Source organism: Narcine bancroftii, chromosome 6 (genome assembly GCF_036971445.1).
Source record: "Narcine bancroftii isolate sNarBan1 chromosome 6, sNarBan1.hap1, whole genome shotgun sequence".
Lineage (NCBI taxonomy): Eukaryota > Metazoa > Chordata > Chondrichthyes > Torpediniformes > Narcinidae > Narcine > Narcine bancroftii.
Window position 1 is genome coordinate 7,009,002 of NC_091474.1, and position 12,622 is coordinate 7,021,623.

Sequence of the window (12,622 nt, forward strand, 5' to 3'; positions counted from 1 at the left end):
TTGATGTTTAGACCAACACTGTCACACACATCTTTACTACTTGAATAAATTTGAGCAATTTGAGACATCTTGTCTGCAACTTGGCGTGGGAAAATACTTTTGCTGTATCTTCTATTTGCAAGTATATCTGAAGTAGTTCAAATATTGGAATGTTTTACTGTTCATAGCTTTGCCAACATTTTTGACTGCAAGTTCTTTTGTGCACAGTAAAAAAAAAAATGCTGGAGTTGCCGGAGCTGGTGTAAAGGCGTGGTGCCACTGGTGCAGACCTTAGGAAAACAAGGAGCGGGGAGACAGTGCTCCTCTGCAGGTCTAACCACTGAGTACTAATGTTGACAGCTTTATACAAGCTTTTAACAACCTGTTAAAGGAGCTGATGGTGTTTATGTTTAAAATCCTGCAACTGTGGCATCTGCGCCCAAGATGGCGGCACCTGTGCTGGCAGTGGCCTTGAGGTGTTGTAGACTGGGGAAGCAGCAGATCAGCGCAAGGCACCAGAAACAGGGAGAAACACTGCCTTGAGAAGGAGAAGCATAGGCGATGACCCTACAGGATGGTGTCCACGGCACCAAACCAGCAAGGGGCTCAGTGGCTGAAGGACCCATACAGGTTGCAGGCAATTTGTGGTCAAAGGACTCTCCTCACAGCCTGCAGGCTGCTGGTGACTGATTCATAGGAACCAGATATTGGAACTGGGATTCGCAAGAGTATTGAGGGCAAGAAGAGCTCCTGAAGGGCCTCCGGCTGAAGGCTTCCTCTTTGAATTGGAGGTTTGGGATCTGGAGCTTGGGTTGCCCACAGATAGAAGTGGGGTCTATGCAGCTGAAGGAGCCACTGGAGGTGAATTCATGGACACTCAGTGACTGAAGGGACTCTCTTTTGCTTCTCTTTCTCTCACTGAAGTCTAATAGTGAATCTTTTACTTACTAAGGAAATTTTATGTCAAATGTTACGAGTCCAGAGGACCCCAAAACCCAGCAGCAATAGATATTCAACAAGACAAATGGTTACTTAAACAAAAGTTGCTTTTAATTGTCTTTAAAACATGAAAACAGAATCACACTTTAACTTATCACTATTGACTTAACTAACCTAACTTAATCCCCTTCTAATTCTAAGTGTATGTGTGTGTAAATTCAGAAAAATTATTTGATTCACAGCCCAATCTCACTCTCATTCCTCCAAGTTCACTGGTTGCAGGCAGTTCTGATTTTGTGCAGAGAATTTAACATTTATAAAGTTCACCCAGGTGCTTGAAAGGTAAATGATTACAACTCAGGAAGGTTCGTGTCAGTTTTCAGAGAGATTTTGTTGTTTCCAGGACATCCACAACTGATTTACTTCCATCAGCTACTTCAGGGTCTTGCTGACGAAACTTGCCCCCTCAGGGTTCTCCAGATGATAACCTCTTCTTTCAGGTCACCACAGAGAGCCTTTTGTTTCTCTTATTCTAAGTGAAATATTAGACAGCCAGTCCTCTCCTCTTGCAGTAACCACAAGGGCTTAGACCAGGCTGAACTAAGCACTCACAACCCATCTTCCAAATGGGGTTTTCCACAAGCTTTCCAGCTTGTCCCTGTTCCAGTCCCAGCTGCTGGTGCTGGCTGTAACACTGTAGAAGTGATCTCCGTGTGTCTCTCACTTTCTCTCTGGGAGAAAGTCTGACTCTCTCTGCTTGCAAAACCGTATGACCCTCTTAGAACAGCAAGTCTCCACCCCCCCCCCCCCCCCCCCCCCCCCCCCCCCGCCCCAGACAGAAGGCGGCTCCGACAAGCTCTTTCATCTGTTGCCTTTTTGTACATAACAATCCATTAGTGAAGTCTCTTGGGCCCTCTCCAAAGGCTCTGAGGCCCCGGCATGTCTAGCAGAGCTCCAGTATTTTAAATAAGATCTGTTTTAAAGTGTTTGTATGTGACCTACACTAACAAACCCTGTCCCAATTTATCTCCCAAAAACATATCTGTATTTTGTCACAAGACTACATTTTTGCATTTTATTGCATGACAATAAAGGAATCTTGAATCTTTTAAAAATGTTTAAATATCTGAGCCATTTAAAAACAGAAATAATGCCTTTAGTTTCCAAGGGTTAAGAGATTGCTAACTGAGGAATGGTTGAACCCACTATCCTTCCAATACTTCAGTGTAGAAAATAACAAATAATGAAGGATAAGCTACTTGTGTTGAAGTTATTAAAAAAAAATTAAGATAATGATGCAAAAAAATACATCATGGGGCAAGAACATCAGGAGTTGTTCTGCCTGCTGGTTACCTTCCCAGGCAATCAACACCTGACTTGATAAAATGTATTTCTGTTCCTGCATTGTCACTGTGTTTAAAAAAAAACTGGGAATACAGATACTACATGCATTGTTGTGGAGCCTACCACTTTTGTTTTCAAGGACCCATAAAGATGAGAATCAAAGCTGCTCTTGTCAGCCGTGCCCAAACCATGAAATGACTTCAAAAAAGCACACTTTATTTATCCCATTGATCTGAAATCTGCCCAAGATGTGTTGATATAAACTTTGGCATACAGCTTCTACTTGCAATCTCTGAGCAAACTATAGCTGTATAAAAGTAAAATGGTCAAATTCAACAAGATGTTGCACATAGAATTGTCTTTGCTCCCATGGAGATGGAACAAGCTTTGCCAGAATTCCTGTTTTATCATCTATAGTTTCTTTCATGCAGAACTACAATGCTTCTTTTCAACTGGGCAAGCAAAAACTTTTGAACTCTTTACACCTTTTCAGGAAAAGTGCCAAAGGACTTGAACTATTGATTCCTGGTGTCATGAAAGCCTGCTTTTCTCAGTAAGAGGAATCTACTTTTCATTTGCATTCATTGATCCACAAAAAACCTGTGACCAAACAACGGTATTTTAACGTGGGTCTGGACCATAATTTCCTGCCCTCCATTTTCAAACTCATTGTGGAGAAAGCACATTTCATTTTGATTAAAGCTTATCTTTTTGAGAAGCTAAACAACCTAAAGACAAACATCATTGTTCTTGTTACATTGCAGTTAGTTGCAAACTAAAAACCTGGCAATATGCCTTGGTTCAACTGCACAAGTGTGGCTTTGTGTCAATTGTATTAATAGAAACTATGGTATTATTCTAGGCATTGCTTTACTGCTGTGACTTCATCTCACATTGAAATCCATGAAGGAACAATCTTGCAGACTGTCAGAACGTGCTACAATATTTACCTTGCCAGTAGAAACCTTATCAATCAAACTACAGCAAAAGCGACTCTAACACAAATGCTCAATGTCATATTCACAAAGATGGAGAACCAAGTGGTATGTATTACAAATAATTCAGCATAAACTAATCCTTTTTTTTAGATGAACCATTTTCTGAATGAAAACGTTGCATGGTTGTACTGCACAGACGAGAAAGCCCTTTGTTTGATTTATGTTTTTTTTTAATAAAATTCTGATCCTGTTGTGTTTTGGGTTTTTTGCTAAGTAAAAATGAAGAAAAAGCCTGCAGATGTAAAAATAAAATAAAACACAAAAAGCTGGAAAAAGCTCATCATTTGTAGAAAGAGGAGTAGTTAACATTCCATTTTGCACAGTTGGAGTCTGATCTACTGAGTTTCTCCTTTTTCTAATCGTTTTTGGTTTCATGCTTCAATGTGGGGAGTTGGTATTGGTTATATTGTTTTCTTGAGCTCTAAATAATCTGTTGGCAGAGCAGCAGTCATGGTAATAATTTCACTGTTGTCATCTATTTTACTCTCAAGTGCCCAACCTGCAGTCTGTACCCACCCACTGAGAACAGAGGCAAAAAATATTATTTGCTTCTTGAAGCTATTATCAACAAACTATTCGGCAGGTCTTTAAAACAAACCAAACTTTTACTACGATGCATTTAATGTGTCATTAATGTGTCATGAGCACGTGCAACAATGTTCAAAACACTGCTCAGAGCTGAGACCTGGCAAAGTGAAGGTAATAAAAGGAGAAAATTGTTTCTCATAATTGTCCAATTGGGGGAAAAAAAAGACAGGATCTTTTAAATATATGAGATATTACTTTCCAACAATACACCAAGTTTGCTTTCTTAGACAAGGTCTTCCCTGCCAGATAATAGTGTCCTCTTTCTTCAAACAGTAAGGCTTTCCCTCTACCACCATTCATTTGGCACTCAACCACATATCCTCCTCTGCACTGGGACTCTCTGTACTCCACACACAAGAACAGGATTCCTCTTGACCTCACCAACCACCCCTCAGCCTCCATGTTCAATATATCCTCCACTACCATTTCCTCCACTTTACAGACACCAATTCTCCTCTCCTCCCGCTGTGCCTTCCACATGGACCGCTCCCTCCATGACTCCCTTGTCCACTCCTCCCTCGCCACCTATCAACCCCATGGTACCTACTCCTGTGACCGCAGGAGATGCTCCACTTGTGCCAACACCTTCTCCCATGTTTCAGGGTCTCAAACAGTCCTTCCAAGTGAAGTAACATTTTACTTGTCTGCATCCAATGCACCCGTTGGGGTCTTCTCTACATTGGAGAGACTGGACACAGTTTGGAAGATTGCTTTGTTGAGCATTTCCACAATAGAGTGGATATCGCAGTGGCCAACCATCTCAGTTCTCTAACTCATTCCCTTGCTGACATGTCTGTCCATGATCTTGTGCACTGCCAGACTGAGACCACCTGCAAATTGGAGGAACAACACCCCATCTTCTGTCTGTGCATTTTCCAACTGAATAACATTAACAATAACCTCTCCATTTTGAGTGTAAATGCCCCCCCCCCCCAAGCCCACCCCCACTTCCCTGTCCCCTTTTCCCCTGTGTGTGCCTGCTCTCTCACTCTCTCGCTTGGGCTTGTGCACTTGCTGGGGCAAGCGTTCTGACATGCGCGTGCACGCTCTCTCTCTCTCTCGGTCTCCTTTCACAGAGTCAAAATCAATTTGCACCTTTCCTTTTAAATAATTAACAGGTTTTGGTCTAGACTCCTACCCCTCCCATTCTTCCCCCTTTCTCTCTCCAGTCTTTATTCAGACACCTTCCTGTTTTTTTGCTTATACTTTGAAGAAGGGCTCAGGCCCAAAATGTCAGTAATAAATATTTGGTCATTGCAAGACTGGGTAAGCTCCTCCAACATTTTACTGCAATCACAGCATCCGCAGACTTTTGTGTTTCACTGTTTTCTTGTCATGACAAACCAAATAATTTTTTTTGTTATTTATTTATCCAAGCTGAGTTATGTGGAAACCCTGTTTTTAAATATGAGACATCATAAAGTATTGCTTACGTGAAACCTTACACCAGCACCTGTTGAAAAAACTGTCAGCTACTTTTGAACAAACTTGATTGCAGTTAAAGATTTTGCACGTTGATTGCTCTATTGGTTTTGCTTCTTGCTCCTCATCGCTGAACCCTAATTTTTAAGCGTGTTTCAACTGCAGTGTCATGACAGAGGAGCAATTTTAACTTGACTTGAGAAATGAATGTGAGCCTGAGTAGAACTCGCATGAATCAGTAGGAAGATGTAACTTCTTAGGCTCAATTAGTTCTGGGTTCGTTTTTTGTGCATTATCCACACTGCTCTTAAAGTTGATCGGTGTTGATGTCTGTGAAAATGGATTCTGAATATTTATTTCTTGAACAGATGAATGATGCAGTGTACACCCAAAAATGTCCACAATTTTAATACTATATTTAACAGTTGCTGGCCTAGCTATACATGTAGGATAAAATTCTGCTGAATCTTTTTAAATAAGTGTTCTTGGAATTGAAAGCCTTTCATTTTATTAATAGCTATTATCTAACTTTAATGTCTTAAGATGAACTTTGAAGTGCCTCCAAGTTAACCATGGGCCAGGAAGAGACTGGAAATTTGAATTGAATGTTGAAACTTAATTATGTACAATCTCTTGAAATAAAACTCTGATTTATCAATTGGCCCTCCTACCCTGTCCTCTTTCCCACTGGCTTCTCTACTACATTTTAATCAATCTCCTGAAAGGGTTTTGGCTCAAAGTCGACCATTCTTTTTCTCCACTGATGCTGTTTTACCTGCTGATTTCAAAGTTTAGATTTATTGTTAAGTACGGACATGACATCACATGCAACCGTGAGATTCTTTATCCTACAAGCAAGGCAAATTTTTACCTTTTGGTCACTGTAAATTGTACTCGAGAACAAAGTTAGGTATTTCAAAGAGAGAAATGTAAACAAAAAATAAATGTAAATATATTGTGCAATAGAGAAAAAAAATAATATTCAGTAATAAATAATGTGCAAAGAGTCCTTGAATAAATCTCTAAGTTAGGTGTTTGGAAACCTGATGGTGGAGGGGTAGCAACTGTTCCTGATCGAGTGGTACAAGTCTTGTGGCATCTATATCTCTTTCCTGTGGTAGAAGCAAAGTCACATTCTAGGTGATGTGGATCCTTGAAGATTGCTGCTGCTCTCTTACAGCAATGTTCTAAGTAGATCTTCTCAATGAAATGCTTTCTGCTCAGAAGTATTGGCACCCCCATGCCAAGCAGTAAAGCAGCCAGTAAGCACAATTTCCACTAACATTTGTAGATGTTTGCTAAGGTTTCTGTTATCATACCAAACTTCTGCAAGCTCCTGAAGAAGTGGAGATGCTTTCTTCACAATGACATCAGTATGTTGAGTCCACACTGAGGTACTGTGGAACTTGATTTGCTCACCCTCTCACCTCTGATCTCTCAATAATTACTGGATCAGACACCTCTAGTTTTCCCTTCCTCAAGTCCACAATCAGCTCCTTGATTTTGATGACATTGAGTGTGAGGTTGTTGTTAATGCACCGTCAAGTTTTCAATCTCCTTGTGTGCTGACTATCATGGCATTGTCAGCAAATTTGTAAAAGTTGTCATACCGAGTCTCACAATCAAATGTGTAAAATGAGCTGAGTACTAGCCCTAGGGTGCTCAGGTGCCAATGGAGCTTGTTCTTCCAGCATATTGTGTTTAGCTTCACATTCCAGCATATTCAGTCTCTCAAGTGCCTCCAGTTATAATTCTGTGATATCTTCCATAGTAATAGGATTCAATCATTTTTTTAACATGGTGAACTTTTAATAGAAAAAACTATTTCTGCTTTTTATAACATGACTAAAAATTGTTTGATTATTCATGCTTTTACTGAATACACATTTATTTCTGCTAGGGAAAATAAATGTTTGTTACAACAACTCTTGTAGAATATCCTACAATGGCAAATGTGCCTGCCGTTACACTGTATTTTATTTTAAAGGTTCAAGAGGCTAAAGACATTGAGAAAACCAGTCAAGAAGATCATCTTCTTCAGTCTTCTGGACCACACAGTTTAGTTGGATCTCCACAACTTGATCAGAAAGAAGACTGCACCAGCAAAATAATTGCACCAGAAAGAAATGGCAACCAAATAAATACACTGCAGGAGGAAGCGCAAATTGAATGTGTCGAAATGAAAAATGGGACAGTGATTGTCTGTACAGAAGATGATATGGAGTCAGATCACTTTTTTGATCCTGCAGGTGTTGATATTAATTCGTAAGATTTGCTTTAAAAACTATAATTTAGGATCTTCTGAAAAATTGATTGACCAAGAAATAATATCTAGTCATGGGGATAATGACAGGTCTGGGTCTATTTTGACTTAACACGTCTTGAGGTGCTTATTAATCCAAAGGAAATGGAAAATGTGCAAATAGCAGCAATGGTTTGATCTAAAAAATGAATGACCATTTCAACACAGTATTGGTAATTTGTTTGTAGCTGAAACTAAGATCGAGTTAAGATTTTGAATAAGCAATTTCAGTTTGAAATATTGTGCTGCAGATCCAGGCAAGTGATGCCATTACTGTTTCATTTCCTCAATGTGCATTGTTTTTTTTTAACTATTTTGCCGCTCCTTGACTTTTTGGTTGAGTTTAACATTTCAATTGTAACTTTTATCCTTGGATTTTTTTAAATTTCCCTTTTGGCACAGTCGCAACCTGAGTTGTGAGCAATGCATTCTCCTGGCTTTTGTCTACGTCATTGATTTTGATCTACACCTGAAAGTTCATATTTAGCTTTTGAGGTCATTTGCTGCTTCACACAAAAAAAAATTCTCTTCACACAGATGTGTGTTTGAGTGAGCAATGCTCAGCTACATTTTAATTTTTTATGGAACAAATTTGTGTGGAATATTTAAAACCAATACTCTCCCAGATTGGTTGGCCATGGGTTCATTTTGGTTATCTTCATGGTTTTGAAGTTAATTGACAAAAAAATTTATAAGTAGGCTACTTAGCTCAAAAAACTCTTGTTTACTCTCAGCCCCAGAGGAGTATTAACAGCTACTTAAAAAAATACATACACATTTATAATTGTTGATGTGGAAGAAAGTCACTCTGGTGCTTGCATTTGTTTACATCCTTCTGCATTATCATATGCGGGCCTGTCTGAATGTCTACCTCATTTCGTGATTGCATTTGTCTCCATTTTCTGTGCACAAAAAAACTTTCATCTCAAATCCCCTTTGAAATTCCTTCCTCTCTCCTGTAGCATATGCACTGTGGATTTTGATACTGCTACCACATGAAAAAGAATCTCGTGATTTTGTTTCCATCCACCCATGTTGCCCTTCCACCTTTAAGTCAAATTTATTGTCATCTGATTGCACAAGTACGACCCGACAAAACAGCATTCTCTGGTTTTTTTTTTTTTTTTTGGTTTTTTTTTTAAATTTTTTATTTTTCACACCATAAATCACATTAGCCATGATATACACTATTTCTTTTTCACACATATACAGTGACTTTTTCTCCCCCCCCCCCCCCTCCTCCCAAGCCACCCCCCCACCCCCCCCTCTCATTTTAGGTATACAATCTAGGTTGCATTAAGCCAGTCAGACAATGTTGTCATTCAACAAAAATACACCAGAAATTCTACTGAGTCCATTCTTTTCTTTCCTTCTCCTTCCATCAACTTAGGTAATGTTTGTCCCCGGTAGGTTTTCGCTATTGTATTTAATGTAAGGCTCCTATACTTGTTCGAATATTTCAATATTATTTCTTAACCTATATGTTATTTTTTCTAATGAAATACATTTATTCATTTAAATTTAGTAGTTTCTTCCTTTTAATTTGGTTATGTATTCCATTAATATTTAAAGTCATATAGTTCAGCGTAGCCCTTTTATATTTTGTTTATCTTATCTTTCCGTTTTTCCATCATTACCTTTCCTCCTTTTCCATTTCTGTTTTCTTATTTTCAACTCTTTATAAGACAACATTCCTACAACATCCAACATTTTCCTTATTCTCCTATTTCTATCTTATTTATCCCCAATCTCCCCTTCCCCTCCTGAGTTGTCCTTTATCCCTTGTCGGACAACCACATCTCCCCTCTCCATTTGGATTTGCGAATCCACTCGCAAGCGTCAACTGATTTTGCAGTGACCGCTATTTCCCCCCACCCCGACCCCCCAGAAAAGATTTCACTTTTCATATGTCACAAAGGTCACTCTTTTAATTCCCTCCTTATTCTCTCTATTCCATTACCTTCCCTTATTAATTCTTGTCTATACTATCTATATTTTCCTCTAAGTACAGATACATTCACGTATGCACATTGTCTCTATTCACTCTTATACCTCTTTACCCGCATACATATCAATCGTGATCATTTTTACTCTCATTACCCGTCTTCATCCCTCAGTCTATTTTTGTCTTTACCCACATACATATCAATCGTGATCATTTTTACTCTCATTACCCGTCTTCCTCCCTCAGTCTATTTTTGTAATTGTTCTGCAAATTTTCGTGCTTCTTCTGGATCCGAGAATAGTCTGTTTTGTTGTCCTGGAATAAATATTTTCAATACCGCTGGATGCTTTAGTATAAATTTATACCCTTTCTTCCATAAAATCGCCTTTGCTGTATTGAACTCTTTTCTCTTCTTTAGGAGTTCAAAACTTATATCTGGATAAATGAAGATTTTTTGCCCTTTATACTCCAGTGGTTTGTTGCCCTCTCTTACTTTTTCCATTGTCTTCTCCAGTACCTTTTCTCTTGTAGTATATCTTAGGAATTTTACTACAATAGATCTTGGTTTTTGTTGTGGTTGTGGTTTAGAGGCCAATACTCTGTGTCCTTTCTATTTCCATTTCTTGCTGTAGTTCTGGACATCCTAGGGTCTTAGGGATCCACTCTTTTATAAACTCCCTCATATTCTTGCCTTCTTCATCTTCCTTAAGGCCCACTATCTTTATGTTATTTCTTCTGTTATGGTTTTCCATTGTATCTATTTTTTGAGCTAGTAGTTCTTGTGTCTCTTTAGTTTTTTTATTAGATTCCTCCAATTTCTTTTTTAAGTCTTCTACCTCCATTTCTGCTGCTACTGCCCGCTCTTCCATCTTGTCCATTTTCTTTCCCATTTCTGTTAAGGTCATCTCTATTTTATTTATTTTCTCTTCTGTGTTGTTTATTCTTTTTCTTAAATCCTTAAATTCCTGTGTTTGCCATTCTTTAAATGACTCCATGTATCCTTTAATAAGAGCAAGTATATCCTTTACCTTGCCTTTCTTTTCTTCTTCTATTTCCCTGTACTCTTCCTCTTCCTCTTCTTCTTCCTCTGGGTTGACCATCTGTTGTTTCTTTGGTGCCCTTTCCTCCTCTTCTTTCTTGTTTCTATTGTCTTCTGTGGTCTCTTCTTGCTGCAGGTGTTCTGCAGCTGTCGTTGCCGGCTGTGGAGATCGACTCCCCAGCTGGTCCCCCCTCCCGTCGGTGTGTTTTTTTTCATTCGCATCGCGCATGCGCGAAGTATCGCGCATGCGCGGTTGTGCACTTTTACTCGGCTCTGCGAGCCATTTTTGTAGTCCATTATTTACTGACCTGAGGGAGCGGGTTTCTCTCTCCGCAGCGGGCCTCTTCGGACAGGTAAGGCCTTCACCTTTTTCCTCCTTTGTCTTCTCTTCCTCTCTTCTTACCGTTGCTTTTGATTTTTCTTTTTTTGTCGCCATCTTCTTTCCACCTTTATACTCACTTTTCTGTAACTTTTATTTCTGTGCCTTTGTGTTTTCCTTTGTTTTTCCCGACTTTTCTGGAGAGGGCTGGAGTTCACCGTCCGGCCACTACTCCATCACGTGACTCCTCCATTCTCTGGTTTTTTGGTGCAAAATGTGCAGTCAACCAGTCATAATGCACAGACAAACCATACATATGCAGGACAAGTATTATACTGTATATTAAGTTCTCGATGGTGGAACAGGTAGTCAAAGTTACTCTGAATTCAATGGTTGCGAAGGCGTATGAAGGTTGCCATAAATCCATCAGTTCCAATCGTCGTGGTTTTCATGCCATTGGAATTGATTGATTTGTGAAGTATCATGTGTGTCTTGGAGTGCAACATCAAGTACACGTTAATCAAATACATGCACAGGTGTCTTCGTTCTGTGGATCAATGGAACAAAGGCCATCATCCTGGATTACGAGGGATAGCCACGACGACCAAGGGTCTGTGCCCAAGATGGCAGCGCCTATTAATTGACAGCAACCTCAAGGGACTGCACACTCCAGGGAAGCGGAGGACTGGAGCAGGGCATCAGAGGACAGGAAGATCACCCCTGTCTGAGAAAAAGCGGAGGAGACGACCCACAAGGACCAGTGCATACGGCAGGCTGCTGGTGACTCGAGTCGAGGAACCTGCTGAAGCTGCAGGCTGCTGTCGAGAGACTCGCACCATGCTGTGGACTGCTGGAGACTGGCTCGAACTGGCTGGAGGGGTACCAGTGAGGAAGTGCTGAGGGTTAGGGTTCCTGACCGTGTCGGAGGTTCAGATCTGGAGCTTGGGATGCCAATGGTTTGGACTGGTCGCTGTGTGGCTATCGGGGCTGCAGAAGGGTTGGAGGTCCATCTACGGACACTCAGTCTCTCTGGTGGGGGGAAGGCATTCTCTTTGCTTTACTCCCTCTCCCCTTGCAGCTGGCAAAAAGAAATTTCATGTATAAAACACTTGTTGCTATGATAATAAATTGAATCTTCTATATACAAATAAATAATTGTTGTTTAATGAATATAATAGTCTTGAATGATAAGTGTGAGCAGTTCCTTTGATCATTCAGCTTTCTCACTGCCAATTTTTTTTACTCCAAGGAAAACAAATCCATCCTATCTAATCTTCATTTCACTGAAGTGGTCCAGTTCAGACAATATTCTGATGAATCTTCTTTGCACTCTTTCCAGTACAATTAAATCCTTTATATACTGTGATGACTGGAAGTACATCCAATATCTTAAGTACAGTCCAACCAGTGTTTTGTAAAGTTGTAACATAACACCCCAACTTCCTATTTTATGCCCCAATCTGAAGGCAAGCATCCCACATGCTGCTTTCACTATCCTGCATAGCTGAGCAATTTTGAGTAAACTTTGGTCTTGTATCTCAATGTCCCTCTGTTCATCCACATTCATTGGTGTCCTACTCCCATTTGAATTCCCAAAATGTAATACCTCACACTTTATTTCCTTCTATATATATTTAATAACCTCTATATATATTTTTATTCTATGTGCCAATTCAGAATTCCAGTATTATTTTATTTTCAGGTATTAAATTGAGCATTTACTATTTCAGTATTTTACTTTGATCAA

The 12,622-nt window shown here is 39.7% G+C and overlaps 1 protein-coding gene across 2 annotated transcripts in view; it reads left to right on the forward strand.

Moving 5' to 3' along the window:
• Positions 1-3,138: 3,138 nt before the first annotated feature.
• Positions 3,139-12,622, forward strand: part of LOC138735650 (brefeldin A-inhibited guanine nucleotide-exchange protein 2-like) — a 55,328-nt gene continuing 45,844 nt past the window's right edge. Inside the window, exons 1-2 of one of the 2 annotated variants that reach the window (XM_069883783.1) lie at positions 3,139-3,305; positions 7,258-7,519. In XM_069883783.1, the coding sequence (XP_069739884.1) occupies positions 3,267-3,305; positions 7,258-7,519 (301 nt within the window). In that variant the 5' untranslated portion in view covers positions 3,139-3,266. The remainder of the gene's footprint in view (positions 3,306-7,257; positions 7,520-12,622) is intronic. The other variant, XM_069883782.1, reaches the window with a different exon arrangement.